Genomic DNA, 18,444 nt, shown 5'->3' on the forward strand with positions numbered 1-18,444 from the left:
TCAGTCCCCCACTCGCTTGCTCACTCGAGTTTGTTGATGGTGTAGTGGCTGCTGCTTTATGTCCCGGGGCTCCCTCATGCCCGTGTTACCTTCTGGCTCTCCCCTTTTAGTTATGCTGTCATAGTTAGTTGCCGGAGTCCCTGCTTGTACTCAGTGCAATATGTATACTGTTCATATTTATTCAGGTGATATTGGGCATACCCAACAACCTGTGTGTGGGGGGTTTCTCTCTCTCTTCCCCCCACCATGTGGACAGTTGGGGGTCGCACCTGGAGGACGCTCTGGACTCTTGCAGTTGACTTGCTGACTTGTCGTGAACGGTTTTGTGCTCGGGTTTCTGTCGGTGGGGGGTTTATAGCATCAACTTCATGTTAAAACTGTTAATGTTATAGTCATGTTGTCTGTTGTCGCCCAAACGAGGATGGGTTCCCTTTTGAGTCTGGTTCCTCTCGAGGTTTCTTCCTCATGTCGTCTGAGGGAGTTTTTCCTTGCCACCGTCGCCACAGGCTTGCTCATTGGCGATAGATTAGGGATAAAATTAGCTCATGTTTATAGTCGTTCAAATTCCGTAAAGCTGCTTTGCGACAATGTTTATTGTTAAAAGCGCTATACAAATAAACTTGACTTGACCCTGAAAAGAGACATGATCATAAAGCTCTGTGTGTGTGTGCATCCAAAAAAAAAGTCTAAATTTTACCCCATACAAATCAAAGCATCAGTTTTAGCATGATGGTATGAGCGAAGGTGGTGTGACCTTTAGAATATGTACCGCAGTGAGGAGAAACAAACAGGAACATACAGTCCAACTACAAGGCTCGTGTATATCACACATCAGCTGCTTGATAAAAACAGTGTCACAGCTACTACAAACTACATAGTTTTGTCCAGTCCAGGGCTGCTGACGCTGATATTCACACTGATATCACTGCACAGATAGGAGATAACAAGGATAAAAATAAATAAATAAACAAACTCCAATTTTTGTTCATTCGCTCATCTTCATTTTAACATGTGCATGTGTTACTGAAGTGTAGGCAATGAGTGTTTGCCAAGTGCAATGAGGTATAAAAATAATCTGATTCACAAACACATCATGCACTCCTTTTTATAGGAAAGGTACTATAACCGACGTGTTGGAATGTCACATGTACAACGAACACGCATACCTGAGGGATCATTCCTGAACAATGTGTTCATGATAGTAGCGTGAAGCTTTACTCTGTCCCACTCTTTGTTCATCAGTCCTGCTGCTACAAAACACTCCACCAGCCTGTTGGCTATTTGCTGCAGTCTGTACACACACACACACACACACGTCAACATGTGCACACAGACCACTGAGATTTACTTTTTCATTTTTAGTCCTCAAAAATGACTTCAAGATATAAAACGCATATAATAGAAAACATGGTTGCATGAAAAGTGCAAAAGCGTCAGTTTGCACTCAGTTTGTTCAGGAGTGATTCCTTTAGTTAAACAAATGCATTCATGTTTCTTCTCATTAGGCCATCCTTAAAAAAAATCCGTTTCCTGTCCACCGGGTGAGCAAAAAAATTTTCAGTAGGGAGGGAGGGATTTTTATATATATATATATATATATATATATATATATATATATATATATATATATATATATATATGGATGGATAAGAAATCGCAATGCTGTGTTTGCTTTTTCTTTCAGTACTTTTTTATTACAAAAGCAGACATTTAATAAAATATGACAGTTTAATCAACTGAAACTTGTACAAAAACTTTAAGTTAGCATTTTAAATGCTGACTGCAACATTTGCAAAACTTTTACAAAGGTACTTAAAATGTCCGACACACGGACTTTTTGTAGTTCTAAATCGAGCGTTAGGCCTAGTTCGGATTAAATTACACTATTAAAATGATCACTGAATGATTTGTTTTTCTGAATCTTTACTATTTTGTTGTTCGCTAGAGTACCATTTTGCGATTTCACACTTAAGCAAATGTTTGAAAACTCTGGATCTCCTTCCTTCATGGTGGCTGCCATTTTTTTGTGCCGCACGGCGCATGCGCAGAGCTGATTCAATTCTATATTCTGCGCGGAATGCAGGGCTTTCCACAAGCGCCGGCTGCCGGCCATACAGCCGACTACACAATTAAGTCCAGCCGGCTACTTTAATGACTATTATTTTTGTAGCCCACAGGCTCTAAATATTAATTTTCGATTTTAATTAAAATTAAATGTTTATCTAACGGACTGACAATAATGTCAAACTGAACCGCACTCATTTAAGTTGTGATTCGCGCTGTTTGTACTGATAATAACCACAAATTCCCCGCCGACTTCGTTGATCAAGGGAGAGTAACTCATCCGCGGCCCCGACATGCGGTGCGCGCGCGCACTCGGCGGAGGCAGTAGTGTGTCGGGGCCGTCGGAGGGAACAGAAGCAGAGATAACGCTTATTTTGTCTCCGGTAAACCCAGTCTTCTCTCGTTCAATTACGTGCTGGCATCAAAAGACACCGTTGGTTGTAAATGAAACCAAACTGAGTGGTTGGAGTGTATTTTCATACACAAATGGAGAAATGTTCGCTGAGTGTTTAATTTTGTAGCCCCACTGCAGACCGTTGTCGTTGTTAATTCATAGCATGCTCAGCTGCATGAATGTGTCATGCACCGAAAATAAGAGATTTACAAGCCAGGAACGCCTCATGATGCAATATGCAAGAAAAGAAAGAAGATTTACTGCCATTTTACTTTGTATTTGAGTAAAGTGAATAAATAAATGGTCTGTGGAAAATACATTTAATCCTGGGAACTGCGTGCACAGGAGTTTATTTTGTGTTTACTCCCCCCAGCTGGCTACTTATTTGCCATGGCTGGCTAGTATGAGCCTTAGTGGAAAGCCCTGGGAATGCGGAAATGTCAAGTTCGATTTTAGATTTACGAACCCGAAAAAAATGTCGAAAAACCAGCATTAAAAAAAAAACTTCAACCGCACAAACGGCACTCACCCGGCCGGTGGACCGGAAACAGAACATTTTTTAATAATGGCCTTACCGCAACAATTTCTCAACGGCTGCAATTTTTTATTCAAGAATGATAATGTATAGTTTCTCTCAATTTAGAATTACATTTAATGGTGCGGAACATCTGTGAAACAAGTCAGTTCCTCCTATCACGTGCATTATAAAAGAAATAAACAAGTGTTCCCTCACCATCTTCTCTTTTTTCCTTTTCTCAAAGTTAATAAAACAAAACAAAAAAGCAGCTTGTCATATTACCGAGAAACCAGAACTCCTCTGTCCTGAGGTTGTTTGTAAAGGTCAGAAAACGTTACACATTTTAAATCCGCTTAAGTGAAGTGAAGTCCCTGTGCGTATGAATATAAACCTTGCAGCTGGAACTACTGCCCGAGCGTGTTATAGAAAATTAATCAACACCTTCTGGCCAATCATAATCGAGCGTGTAATAGCACTGTGGTATAACGAAATACAACCACCAAAACTTTATCAGCAAATTAGATTTTTCAAAATGATTAGTTTTTGCTATCATCCATAAAAATTCACATTATTATTATTATTATTATTATTATAATATTGGTAAAGGTGTGAGGTGTGCTACTTACTTGTCAGACTCATCCTGAACACACACTTTAGCATACAGGACGTCCACCATGGAGGGATCGTCATTCATGTACTCTATTCCTTTTACCTCCAGAGCTAAAGGCTTTCCTTCTGTTATGTCCCTGTATGAATACACAGCACAACAAAAGGCTTTACCTGGAACATAATATTCCTCATGAATATTACAATACACAGCAATTTCCTCCTTAATTCCACAACCGTTCAACTTCACCCAGGATCAACTGCTCTCTCTAAGCGGTTCCTGCACATTTATTTTTCTCTGCACTGTTCTATTAGGATTTATTAACTGAGGCATCTTCAAACTAACATATAAATGTTACAAAGTACCAGATTTAACCAAGTATGTACAGTATGTTTTTACAAGAAATCCAGAATATATATATTTTTTAAATCAACTGAAGACTCAGGTCAGTTCTACACATCTCAGACACACCTGATAAAACCTTGACACTGTGCGAGAAGCTCAGATGCTCGCATCACTTCCTGTTCATTTAAGAGGGCAAGGGTTCCTATGGTGAGGTGCAGCTTTGCTTGATTTTGAAAGATGCTCGCATCCACTCCCATATCCTGTACAGAAAGTCAGACATGAAAAAAGAGAAGAAAAACTGCATCTTGTTCATTCTGAAGTTATCTTGTTATACACTATGGACTACAGTCAGCTCCAGAAGTACTGGCACCCTTGGTAGCTTAATGGCAATGATTGTGGGAAAAAGAAAAAAAAAAAAAGAAGACTATGAATTATGGAAAAATGGCGATGGCTAACGACAATTTTTTTTGGAAATATATTTTTGTGGTTAATCTCACACTGAAAATCTGACAGAAAACTAAACTTCAAAATTAAAAAAAAAACAAAAAACTTTAAAGCCACTAAATATTTATCTATAACAAAGCCATGGGTTGGGTGGCAATCAGGTAGCACAATGGAGCAGTGGGTGGTGTTTCCATCTCACAGCTTCAGGGTTATCAGTTCAATCCTGAGCCTGGATTACGGTCTGTGTGGTGTTTCACGTGGATTTACTCCCACACTGAGGAGACTCAGTGCAGCGGCGCAAGCACTAAATGTATAGTACTAAATGCATGGGTGCCAAAAGTTTTGAAACATGGTTTTGCATGAAAATGTCTATTTATCTATCATCATCATTTACTTTTTACAATAAATTTACTTCAATTTAAAGATCTGATTTCTCTCATTATCCACAAATCCCTGCCCTTCACGGTTTAAAAAAATAAATAAATAAACCAGGGTGCCATTACTTATGATATGCAGTATAAGACAGATGAGGTAAGTATAAAAATTGAACATCGATTCATCTTATCATCCAGGGATAAATTAATTAAGGAATATTACCTGTGGATTTTGTAACACTGTTAAACACAACTTTGAAGCGCGAAGCCTACTGCCCACCTGAGAGCAGTGATCCAGAACCTCCTCTTTAAAGCGTTTAAACCCTTCCTGGATCTGTGGGTGGTTCAGAGCGAAGGACAGGAAGTGAGTGAACGGCTGTTTCCGACGGAAGCTCTCGATCAAAACCTCCACACGTGTTACTGCTGATGCGACTGCTGCCTTATGAGAGCCTGTGATCACTGCGAAACCACAGAACAAGAACAAGCACAAGCTTAGCGCTGCACAGAGAACACCAAGAGAACATACTGTACAAATCTTCAACCAAAAGTACACCACATAAAACAGTCCCACCACAACATAACCACAGTTTTCCATTCTTGTAAACATTAGCAGAACATTTTGTGATGATGATTTAAAAAAAAAAAAAAAAAGGGTGCTCCATCCTGAAGCTTAAGATGTTATGAACCTCAAAAGAAACAGTAAATTTTCACAGCCCTGGAAAATTTCTATAAAAATGGTAAAAGATCTTTAACCTATCAGTCCCTCTACTCCTTGTTTGGGAATGCTGATTGTAGTTTTAGTCTCTGCTTCCAGTCGTCTCCGTGTCTCGCCTTTCTTTCCAATGATGTACCTTTGAAAACAAAAAAAAGAAAAAGAAAAAAAGGCATCAAATCCCAAAACAGGTTTTAATTGATTATTAATTTACTCTGGAGGGATCTTGAACCATAACCCTTGCAAAGCATTTTGTTATTTCATCTTTAAGAAAAAGAACGGTTGATTGGGCTGTAGAACTTAGACATGGTTGTAAATTAAAGTGATTACATACTAACTTGTAAAGAACACTCGGGACGTCTACGGCACAGCGAAAGCCCTTGTCTGTTTGCTCAATGTTACTCGTGTCACAAGGTTCATCCATGCACTGGTCACTGACTGGAAAACATCATGAATCAGGATTAAAGTTCTAATGATTGCTGTAATATAGGCACTTTGGACACAAGCTTTTGAAAGAAAATCATAAATGATCAAGTATACTGTAACAAATGTATTTACAGTGGTGCTTGAAAGTTTGTGAACCCTTTAGAATTTTCGATATTTCTGCATAAATATGACTTAAAATCATCATCAGATTTTCACACACAAGTCCTAAAAGTACAGTGGTGCTTGAAAGTTTGTGAACCCTTTAGAATTTCCTATATTTCTGCATAAATATGACCTAAAACATCATCAGATTTTCACACAAGTCCTAAAAGTAGATAAAGAGAACCCAATTAAACAAATGAGATGAAAATATTATACTTGGTCACTTATTTATTGAGGAAAATGATCCAATATTACATATCTGTAAGTGGCAAAAGTATGTGAACCTCTAGGATTAGCAGTTAATTTGAAGGTGAAATTAGAGTCAGGTGTTTTCATTCAATGGGACGACAATCAGGTGTGAGTGGGCACCCTGTTTTATTTAAAGAACAGCGATCTATCAAAGTCTGATCTTCACAACACATGTTTGTGGAAGTGTATCATGACACGGACAAAGGAGATTTCTGAGGACCTCAGAAAAAGCGTTGTTGATGCTCATCAGGCTGGAAAAGGTTACAAAACCATCTTTAAAGAGTTTGGACTCCACCAATCCACAGTCAGACAGATTGTGTACAAATGGAGGAAATTCAAGACCATTGTTACCCTCCCCAGGAGTGGTCGACCAACAAAGATCACTCCAGGAGCAAGGCGTGTAATAGTCAGCGAGGTCACAAAGGACCCCAGGGTAACTTCTAAGCAACTGAAGACCTCTCTCACATTAACATTAGCCAATGTTCATGAGTCCACCATCAGGAGAACACTGAACAACAATGGTGTGCATGGCAGGGTTGCAAGGAGAAAGCCACTGCTCTCCAAAAAGAACATTGCTGCTCATCTACAGTTTGCTAAAGATCATGTGGACAAGCCAGAAGGCTATTGGAAAATGTTTTGTGGACAAATGAGATCAAAATAGAACGTTTTGGTTTAAATGAGAAGCGTTATGTTTGGAGAAAGGAAAGCACTGCATTCCAACATAAGAACCTTATCCCATCTGTGAAACATGGTGGTGGTAGTATCATGGTTTGGGCCTGTTTTGCTGCATCTGGGCCAGGATGATTTGCTATCATTGTTGGAACAAGGAATTCTGAATTATACCAGTGAATTCTAAAGGAAAATACCAGGACATCTGTACGTGAACTAAATATCAAGAGAAGGTGAGTCATGCAGCAAGACAGCAACCCTAAGCATACAAGTCGTTCTACCAAAGAATGGTTAAAGAAGAATAAAGTTAATGTTTTGGAATGGCCAAGTCAAAAACCTTAATCCAATCAAAATGTTGTGGAAGGACCTGAAGTGAGCAGTTCATGTGAGGAAACCCACCAACATCCCAAAGTTGAAGCTGTTCTGTACGGAGGAACAGGCTAAAATTCCTCCAAGCCAGTGTGCAGGACTGATCAACAGTTACCGCAAACGTTTAGTTGCAGTTATTGCTGCACAAGGGGGTCACACCAGATACTGAACACAAAGGTTCTTTGTGTTCAGTGTATCAAAAAATACTTTTGCCACTCACAGATATGTAATATTGGATCATTTTCCTCAATAAATAAATGACCAAGTATAATATTTTTATCTCATTTGTTTAACTGGGTTCTCTTTATCTACTTTTAGGACTTGTGTGAAAATCCGATGATGTTTTAGGTCATATTTATGCAGAAATATAGAAAATTCTAAAGGGTTCACAAACTTTCAAGCACCACTGTAGATAAAGAGAACCCAGTTAAACAAATGAGATAAAAAAATATTATACTTGGTCATTTATTTATTGAGGAAAATGATCCAATATTACATATCTGTGAGTGGCAAAAGTATGTGAACCTTTGCTTTCAGTATCTGGTGTGACCCCCTTGTGCAGCAATAACTGCAAGTAAACGTTTACGGTAACTGTTGATCAGTGCTGCACACTGGCTTGGAGGAATTTTAGCCCATTCCTCCGTACAGAACAGCTTCAACTCTGGGATGTTGGTGGGTTTCCTCACATGAGCTGCCCGCTTCAGGTCCTTCCACAACATTTTGATTGGATTAAGGTCAGGACTTTGACTTGGCCATTCCAAAACATTAACTTTATTCTTCTTTAACCATTCTTTGGTAGAACGACTTGTGTGCTTGGGGTCGTTGTCTTGCTGCATGACCCACCTTCTCTTGAGATTCAGTTCACGGACAGCTGTCCTGACATTTTCCTTTAGAATTCGCTGGTATAATTCAGAATTCATTGTTCTGTCAATGATGGCAAGCCGTCCTGGCCCAGATGCAGCAAAACAGGCCCAAACCATGATACTACCACCACCATGTTTCACAGACGGGATAAGGTTCTTATGCTGGAATGCAGTGTTTTCCTTTCTCCAAACATCACGCTTCTCATTTAAACCAAAAAGTTCTATTTTGGTCTCATCCGTCCAGAAAACATTTTTCCAATAGCCTTCTGGCTTGTCCACATGATCTTTAGCAAACTGCAGACGAGCAGCAATGTTCTTTATGGACAGCAGTGGCTTTCTCCTTGCGACCCTGCCAGGCACACCATTATTGTTCAGTGTTCTCCTGATGGTGGACTCATGAACATTAGCCAATGTAAGAGAGGCCTTCAGTTGCTTAGAAGTTACCCTGGGGTCCTTTGTGACCTCGCCGACTAGCTATTACACGCCTTGCTCTTGGAGTGATCTTTGTTGGTCGACCACTCCTGGGGAGGGTAACAATGGTCTTGAATTTCCTCCATTTGTACACAATCTGTCTAACTGTGGATTGGTGGGGTCCAAACTCTTTAGAGATGGTTTTGTAACCTTTTCCAGCCTGATGAGCATCAACAACGCTTTTTCTGAGGTCCTCAGAAATCTCCTTTGTTCCTGCCATGATACACTTCCACAAACGTGTTGTGAAGATCAGACTTTGATAGATCCCTGGTCTTTAAATAAAACAGGGTGCCCACTCACACCTGATTGTCATCCCATTGATTGAAAACACCTGACTCGAATTCCACCTTCAAATTAACTGCTAATCCTAGAGGTTCACATACTTTTGCCACTCACAGATATGTAATATTGGATCATTTTCCTCAATAAATAAATGACCAAGTATAATATTTTTGTCTCATTTGTTTAACTGGGTTCTCTTTATCTACTTTTAGGACTTGTGTGAAAATCTGATGTTGTTTTAGGTCATATTGATGCAGAAATATCGAAAATTCTAAAGGGTTCACAAACTTTCAAGCACCACTGTATTTTAGATTCTTCTTATTTTTTAAATTATGTTTACATAACTACTTTAAAAAACGTAGTTTTTAAAAAAATAGGAAATGTGTCACTTTTTTTTTTCTCTGAAGTCAGTTGTGATTGCATAAGCGTCCAGTTCATATGAAGTAACTTATCAAATTTATGTTACAGGTTTTCTGTCAGCACAGCCATGTTGAATTAGTCACAAAATATCAACTCAAGTTAAACTGAGCTCTCTCTCAAGTTTGATGAATAAAAGCCACAGCTAAAATTAGTCTCATATCATGTAGCAGCATAAATAAAAAACAATAATAATAATTTATTAGGAACACCTGTACGGTCATGCAGTTATGTCATCAAGCAATCATGTGGTAGCAATGCAATGCAAAAAGACATGCAGATACAGGCCAAGAACTTCAGGTAATGTTCATATCAAGCATCAGAATGAAGAAAATGCATGATCTCTGTGATTTTGATCATGGCATGGATATTGGTGCCAGATGGCTTGAACATTTCTATCATGGGCATGGGCTCAGCCAAACTGGACAGAAAAAAAATGACCTGGGTTTTTTTTTCCTCCAGTCTTCAGACTCTCCAGTTTCAGTGAGCTTCTGCCCATGATATTCTCAGATGTTTGTTCTTGGCTGACAAGCGTGGAACCCAGTGAATCTTTCTGCTTTTGTAGGCAATCCACCTCAAGGTTTGACATGTTGTACAATCTGAGATGCTTTTCTGCTCACCACAGTTGTAAAGAGTGATTATTTGAGTTACTGTAGACTTCAGATCAGCTCAGCACAGACCTGTCTGGTCATTCTCCTCTGATCTCTCTCAATAACGAGGCATTTCAGCCTACAGTCTCTCCACACACAGGATGTTTCTTGTACCATTCTGTGTAAACTCTAGAGACTGTTGTGTGTGAAATCCCTGGCAGAAATTCCAGCAGTTTATCAAATACAGAAATACTCAATTCAGCCCATCTGGCACCAAGAAGAAGCCTTTATTTGTCACATGCACACTCAAGCACAGTGAAATTTGTCCTCTGAAGCAGTGAACACATGCATGCACACACACAAGTGAGCAATGAGCACACACATATACCCAGAGCAGTGGGCAGCTACTGTATACTACAGCACCCAGGGAACAGTTGGGGGTTAGATTCCTTGCTCAAGGGCACGTCAGCCAAAGGCCACCCCATGTTAACCCCATCTTTGGACTGTGGGGGAAACTGGAACACCCAGAGGAAGCCCACACAGACACGGAGAGAGCATGCAAACTCCACACAGAAAGGCCCCAGTCAGCCACTGGGATCAAACCCAGAGCCTTCTTGCTGTGAGGCGACAGTGCTAACCACTACACCACCGTGCCACCCACCAGGCCACGGAGATCACATTTTTCCCCATTCTGATGTTTGATGCAAACATCAACTAAAAGCTCTTGACCTGTATCTGTATGATTTTTTTTTTGTACTGTGCTGCTGCTACATGATTGGCTGATTAGATAAGAACATGAACGTGCCATTAATTTAACTGTAGTTCAATAAAATATATCCATAACATATAACCTGGTCCCGAGTAGGAGAAAGCTTCCTCCTCTTCATATTCATAATGTTCTTCTTTAACAGGATTTTTTCGGTATATCCTCCCGTTGATGTTAATGAGAACTGGCCTCAATACATCCATGGCGATCTCCAATACCTGAAGGCCAATAAACAGCCATGAATAAACATCACATGCTTGTCTCAGGTGTGACACATTCAGAGAGTATGTTCACAGAGGAAGTGCAGATGTTTCAAGTTCAGTTACACTTGTTTCAGTACGTTTTCAGAATCAGAATCATGTTTATTGGCCAAGTATGTTGACACACACAAGGAATTTGGTTCTGGCAGTTGATGTCTCTCTAGCGATACCGAAGGGAAAAAATAAGTTATGTATATGTAATATAAGAAAAATTTATATATGTAATGTACAATATGGACAATATATATACACAATATAATAATATACAATCTACAATAACTATTATATACACAATATGTCTAATATACAATAACTATATTATACACAATCTGTCTAAAATATCTGCATTATACAATATCTATCTATAATCCAAGTATACAGTATATATAATAAACACTATATTATTCATAAAAATATCAATAATATACAATGCACATTATAAGTATATATGCTATCAACAATATAAACAGTACACCATATACAGACAATATACAGGATATTTACAAACAATACACAACATACTAAAAGTATACATGGCAATCAGAATACACAGAGTGCAGTGAGGTCGTGCAAACAGGAGTATACTGGAGGTACAAGTGGTACAATAGTATAATGGGGGTACAGCAGTATAATTTTCCCTGGAAATAGGTAGTGTACAAAAAGACAACATATCCAAGTGTTGGAAATGAGAATTTTTATTGTTCTTTGAAAAATATATGCTCATTTTAAATTTGATGGCAGCAACATGTTTCAAAAACGATATAAAAAAAAAAAAGTTTTTTGAAATGTATTGCTGGCATTAAATTCAAAATGAGCATATATTTTTCCAAAACAGAAATTTCTCAGTTTCATCATTGAATACATTGTCTGTACTATTTTTAACAGACAGACAGGCTTGCTCGCTCACTCACTTCCTCCCAAGCTGGGAAATTATGTTACAGCAGCAAGTTGTCAGACATGCAAAAAAGGGAAAGAAAAAAAAACCCACCCCACCACTGTACAACATAAAGTAGAATGAAAATAAATCGCAGAACAAGCCAACTATATATCAGTACACTAATAGTGCTAAAGACAAGAATTGAGCTGAATGAATATAAAAACTATACAAAAGTGAAGGAAGATAAATAAATAAAAACAAGTAAGCTCTAAAGGTGCAAAGTGACAGGAGGACCAGGACAACTTCACAGTTGTATGTCTCTGCAAAACCTGATGAGAGACACCAGCTTAATAAAATTGAGGAATGTGTTAAGGACATTAGACACTGGATGCTTATAAATTTCCTTCTGCTTAACTCCGACAAGACTGAAGTACTTGTGCTAGGACCACATACAGCTAGAAGTAAGTTTTCTGATTACACAGTGACTCTGGATGGCCTTTCTGTTTCTTCACGTGCAGCAGTAAAAGACCTCGGAGTGATTATTGACCCCAGTCTTTCATTCGAAACTCACATTGATAACATCACCCGGATAGCTTTCTTTCATCTCAGAAATATTGCAAAGATAAGAAATTTAATGTCATTGCATGATGCAGAAAAACTAGTCCATGCTTTCGTTACCTCCAGGTTGGATTATTGTAATGCCTTACTGTCTGGATGTTCCAATAAGTGCATAAACAAGCTCCAGTTAGTTCAAAATGCCGCAGCAAGAGTCCTTACTAGAACTAGAAAATATGACCACATCACGCCTGTCTTATCCACACTGCATTGGCTCCCAATCAAATTTCGTATTGATTATAAAATACTACTATTGACCTTTAAAGCACTAAATGGTCTCGCACCACAGTACCTGAGTGAACTTCTGCTCCTCTATGACCCGCCACGCCTACTTAGATCAAAAGGTGCAGGCTATCTGCTGGTACCTCGTATAGTGAAGGCTACATCAGGGGGCAGAGCCTTTTCTTACAAAGCCCCACTGTTATGGAACAGCCTTCCAAGTAATGTTCGGGAATCAGACACAGTCTCAGCATTTAAGTCTAGGCTGAAAACATATCTGTTTAGTCAAGCCTTTTGTTAATGGTGTTTATGAGGTAAAGGAGTAGATCTGGAGGGTCCTCAGACATAGAGTGTTTTGGTAAACTGGGATGTATGGATGCTGTCAGTCCCCACTCGCTTGCTCACTCGAGTTTGTTGACGGTGTAGTGGCTGGCTGCTTTATGTCCCGGGGCTCCCTCATGCCTGTGTTACCTTCTGGCTCTCTCCTTTTAGTTATGCTGTCATAGTTAGTTGCCAGAGTCCCTGCTTGTACTCGGTGCAATATGTATACTGTTCCTACTTATTCAGGTGACATTGGGCATACCTAACCACCTGTGTTTTCTTTCTCTCCCCCCCACCCCAAATCTGTCCCTCTGAGTTACATGGAGTCAACAGGAAATCTTTTGGTGGAGACGGTGGGGAACTCGACTGGCTATCGTAGCCTGCAGGGAATCGGCCGTCAGACATTCTGTCGCATGTCCCAGACCCGGTGAAATGTAACTGAATTGTCTTGGCCGGGCCTAAGGGTCCCCTCTGCATCTCATCATTGCTGAGGAGTGTGCTCCCATCACCCAATCAAGCATCCAGCCAGAGCAGGTCATGATATATTTTTTACCATATTAACATGCCATTGTGTGTTATGCCTGATGTAAAGACTCTCGTCTCTGCGAGCCTACCACACAGATTTAATACTTGTCATTTTTAGGGCATACCTAACAACGTGTTTTCTTTCTCTCTCTCTCTCCCCCCCCCATCTGTCCCTCTGAGTTACATGTTGATCCTGGGATTGAGATGCTGGCCTCTTCTGCCCCTCGGACCTGCTTGATCCATCCTGGTGCCCTGTGTCTGGTCGGAGTTTTATCGCCCCACTCCTGTGAAGGACGGCCCCATGAGGACAGTTGAGGGTTATACCTGTTAAAACTGTTAATATTATAGTCAGGCTGTCTGTTGTTGCCCAAATGAGGATGGGTTCCCTTTTGAGTCTGGTTCCTCTCGAGGTTTCTTCCTCATGTCGTCTGAGGGAGTTTTTCCTTGCCACCGTCGCCACAGGCTTGCTCATGGGGGATAGATTAGGGATAAAATTAGCTCATGTTTTAAGTCGTTCAAATTCTGTAAAGCTGCTTTGCGACAATGTTTGTTAAAAGCGCTGTACAAATAAACTTGATTTGATTTGATTTGACTATAAACATAGACTACGGGCGAAAGGTGGGGTACACCCTGGACAAGTCGCCAGATCATCGCAGGGCTGACACAGAGACAAACAACCATTCACACTCACATTCACACCTACGGTCAATTTAGAGTCACCAGTTAACCTAACCTGCATGTCTTTGGACTGTGGGGGAAACCGGAGCACCCGGAGGAAACCCACGCGGACACGGGGAGAACATGCAAACTCCGCACAGAAAGGCCCTCGTTGGCCGCTGGGCTCCAACCCAGGACCTTCTTGCTGTGAGGCGACAGTGCTAACCACTACACCACCGTACCGCCCTAATAATACTAATAATTATTATTATTATTAATAATAATAATCCATATAACGTTGTGCAAAATATGACCGTAAACAAAATAAGCTCTGACAGTGCAAACTTACAGGAAGGACCAGAGTTATAAACAGGACTATACAGCAGAGAGGTCAGAGTTCTCTCAGTCAGACAGAGGTGAGTTATTGTACAGGATGACGGCTCGGGGCAGTAAAGATTTCCTGTACTGGTCCCTACGACAGCGAAGCTGTAACAGTCTGTCGAGTGTGTGGTGGAGAGGGCGGTCAGGATTATCCACAATGGATAACAGTTTGTTCAGAGTCCTTCTCTCTACCATAGCCTCAAAAGTGTCCTGTTTGCAGCCAATTATGGAGGCAGCCTTCTTTATTAATTTATTGAGTCTGTTGGTGTCGCTGGCTCAGAGGGTTTCCATAACTTGCATATCACTGCCTTTGGTTTTTGTTTTGTTTTTTACCTCCACCAACTTTGCTGGAGATGGTTATGTTTTTATCTCTGTCTGTTTGTGTCTGTTGAACAGATTTTGATAAAATTTTGAAGAAAAATGAGCCATAGGCCAAGATCAATTGATTGGATTTTGATGCAAATCAGGATATGTATGTGGATTCAGGAGTTTCTTGCCTGTTCCCAATGTTACTCAGAAAATAGTGAACGGATTTTGATGAAATTTGGTGTACAGTTTTGGTATTATTCTAGATTTCAGTGATTTGATTTTGAATATGATATGAAACATGAATATGTGGTTTGGAGGAGATATGCACTCTATCAAGTGCCCTTCTAGTTTAATACAGCATCACAACTTTTTTGGAAACATGGTTGTATTTACCAAATCTACATGCACAAGTCACTTTACCTGTTCACACTACTGCTCAGGACTATGATCTCTATTTACGCCATCAACAGTATGTGCAATAGAGTTGTTGTATTGTTCACTGTATAGTTAGTTTATTTAGTCCTGTATTGCTTATTGTATTTTTTTTTTAACTTTGCACTGTCTGACTGTGCTACACATCGTCATGTCTGACATTGTTTCATGTGTTGTGAAGCACCATGATTCTGGGGGAACAATGTATATTTGATTTCCTCAAATTATATGTCGATAATGACAGAAATGATAATACAGCCTACTTGACTTGACTCAAATACATGTAATGTGAAGAACATGATGCATTTTTTCCTCTTCTTATAATACCAGAGTTTTTCAAACTCTTGATTTTGATCATTTTTAATATGGATATGACGTCTCACAACCAATTTCAACATCCTAAATCCCATCTCACTCTTTATTTGACACAGTGCAGAAGCCATTATTTCATCCCCTATGTAGGACACTTCAAACAGTGAAACAGCAGTGAGGTGTGCAGTTGGAACGACTGAATGGTTCAAGGTGAAGGTGGGACTTCATCAAGGATCTGCTTTGAGTCCTTTCTTGTTTGCCATAGTGATGGATAGCTTGACGGACGAAGTGAGGCAAGAGTCACCATAAAACATGATGTTTGCAGATGATATTGTGATATGTGGTGAAAGTAGAAAGGAGGTTGAGTTGGGTTTGGAGAGATGGAGGTATGCATTGGAACAAAGAGGAATGAAGGTGAGCAGGAGCGAAACAATACATGTGCATCAATGAGAATGGGGATGAGAGTGTAGTGAAGATCCAAGGAGTAGACGTAAAGAAAGTTGGTGAATTCAAATACCTCGGGTCAACTGTGCAGGAAAATGGGGGCTGCGATAGTGAGGTGAGAAAGAGAGCGCAGGCAGGGTAGAGCAGTTGGAGAAGGATTTCGGGAGTCATTTGTGATAGGAAAGTCCCAGCAAAAGTGAAAGGTAAGATGTATAAGACAGTAGTGAGACCAGCTGTGATGTACGGATTGGAGACCGTACCCTTAATGAAGAGACAGGAGGCAAAGTTGGAGGTGGCGGAGTTGAGGATGTTAAAGGAACAGTCCACCGTACTTCCATAATGAAATATGCTCTTATCTGAATTGAGACGAGCTGCTCCGTACCTATCTGAGCTTTGCGCAACCTCCCAGTCAGTCAGACGCAGTCAGACGCACTGTCACTCCTGTTAGCAATGTAGCTGGGCTCAATATGGCCAATGGTATTTTTTGGGGCTGTAGTTAGATGCGACCAAACTCTTCCGCGTTTTTCCTGTTTACATAGGTTTATATGACCAGTGATATGAAACAAGTTCAGTTACACAAATTGAAATGTAGCGATTTTCTATGCTATGGAAAGTCCGCACTATAATGACAGGCGTACTAACACTTTCTGTGCGCTTTGGCAGCGCATTGATATCTGAGCTCCGTATCAATGCGCTGCCGAAGCGCGCAGAAGGTGCTAGTACGCCTGTCATTATAGTGCGGACTTTCCATAGCATAGAAAATCGCTACGTTTCAATTTGTGTAACTGAACTTGTTTCATATCACTGGTCATATAAACCTATGTAAACAGGAAAAATGTGGAAGAGTTTGGTCGCATGTAACTACAGCCCCAAAAAATACCATTGGCCATACTGAGCCTAGCTACATTGCTAACAGGAGTGACAGCGCGTCTGACTGCGTCTGACTGACTGGGAGGTCGCGCAAAGCTCGGATAGGTACGGAGCAGCTCGTCTCAATTCAGATAAGAGCATATTTCATTATGGAAGTACGGTGGACTGTTCCTTTAAGGCTTGCGATGGGAGGTTGGACAGGATAAGGAACGAGCACATCAGAGGGACAGCGCATGTGGAGAGCTTGGGAATTAAGCCAAGAGAGATGAGACTGAGATGGTATGGGCACATCCTGAGAAGAGATGCAGAGCATGTTGGAAGGAGAATGTTGAGGATGGAGCTGCCAGGCACACGAAAACGAGGAAGGCCAAAGAGGAGATACATGGATGTGGTGAGAGAGGACATGAAAGTGGCAGGTATAGTAGAGAAGGATGCGGAAGACAGGGAGCAATGGAGACGAAAGATCTGCTGAGGCAACCCCTAATCGGGAGCAGCCAAAAGAAGAAGAAAGAAGATGTAGGACACTTAGAGAGCCCAATGAAACTAGCTTATATCTATCAAGTGTAGCATAACAAAAGCAATATCTATAAATACAGCATGTTAATAGCCAAGTTATTTTTAAAAAGAACCCAAAGGTATAAATAGTGACGCCAAGTAAACTCTCCATAACATAAACGAGAGCTTGCTTGAGCTTCTTTTAGGGACGCTCCCACTTGAAGTGATTTGGCGTCCTATAAGGATTGGAACTACCAGTTCACATATTGTGACCAAGCACACACACATTAAATAAGAGTTTCTTTTTCATCTCATCTCATTATCTCTAGCCGCTTTATCCTGTTCTACAGGGTCGCAGGCAAGCTGGAGCCTATCCCAGCTGACTACGGGCGAAAGGCAAGGTACACCCTGGACAAGTAGCCAGGTCATCACAGGGCTGACACATAGACACAGACAACCATTCACACTCACATTCACACCTACGGTCAATTTAGAGTCACCAGTTAACCTAACCTGCATGTCTTTGGACTGTGGGGGAAACCGGAGCACCCGGAGGAAACCCACGCGGACAACATGCAAACTCCGCACAGAAAGGCCCTCGCCGGCCACGGGGCTCGAACCTGGACCTTCTTGCTGTGAGGCGACAGCGCTAACCACTACACCACCGTGCCGCCCGCAAAAGTAATTTTTTAATATTAATTTCTAAGTGTTTATTTTTCATTTTTTGAACAATTTTATCATGAAAGTTTGGATATTTGATACAACCTAGAAGCAGGTGTTTGGCATTTTCTTTTACACCACAAGTTGTACATTGACTGGAGGTTATTTTTTTAAAAGAAACTGTGTATCATTAAATAGACATTTTCCAAATAAAAGTCTTGTAATTATCCTTTGTTTATTTCTGTTTTTGTCAGAATATGTGGTATGCGTTGTAATATTTGGTTCAAGTTGGTAGAAGAATCTACCAGTTTGGGAATTATCCCATCTGTCTTGCCATATTGTAAAA

The 18,444-nt window shown here is 40.4% G+C and overlaps 1 protein-coding gene across 4 annotated transcripts in view; it reads right to left on the minus strand.

Moving 5' to 3' along the window:
• ascc1 (activating signal cointegrator 1 complex subunit 1) overlaps positions 1 to 18,444 on the minus strand; it is a 36,806-nt gene that overhangs the window by 16,018 nt on the left and 2,344 nt on the right. For 2 of the 4 annotated variants that reach the window (XR_009656543.1, XM_060940173.1), the window contains exons 2-8: positions 10,807 to 10,939; positions 5,796 to 5,895; positions 5,499 to 5,596; positions 4,969 to 5,204; positions 4,054 to 4,187; positions 3,602 to 3,721; positions 1,167 to 1,291 (exon numbers count right to left, since the gene is read on the minus strand). Coding sequence is in view for 3 of the 4 variants with exons in the window: in XM_060940173.1 (XP_060796156.1) it covers positions 1,167 to 1,291; positions 3,602 to 3,721; positions 4,054 to 4,187; positions 4,969 to 5,204; positions 5,499 to 5,596; positions 5,796 to 5,895; positions 10,807 to 10,924 (931 nt within the window). In the remaining variant the exon portion in view is untranslated. Of the gene's footprint in view, positions 1 to 574; positions 926 to 1,166; positions 1,292 to 3,601; positions 3,722 to 4,053; positions 4,188 to 4,968; positions 5,205 to 5,498; positions 5,597 to 5,795; positions 5,896 to 10,806; positions 10,940 to 18,444 lie in introns of those variants that run through there. The other 2 variants (XM_060940175.1, XM_060940174.1) reach the window with 2 other exon arrangements.

The sequence above is a fragment of the Neoarius graeffei genome, chromosome 14 (assembly GCF_027579695.1).
Source record: "Neoarius graeffei isolate fNeoGra1 chromosome 14, fNeoGra1.pri, whole genome shotgun sequence".
NCBI lineage: Eukaryota > Metazoa > Chordata > Actinopteri > Siluriformes > Ariidae > Neoarius > Neoarius graeffei.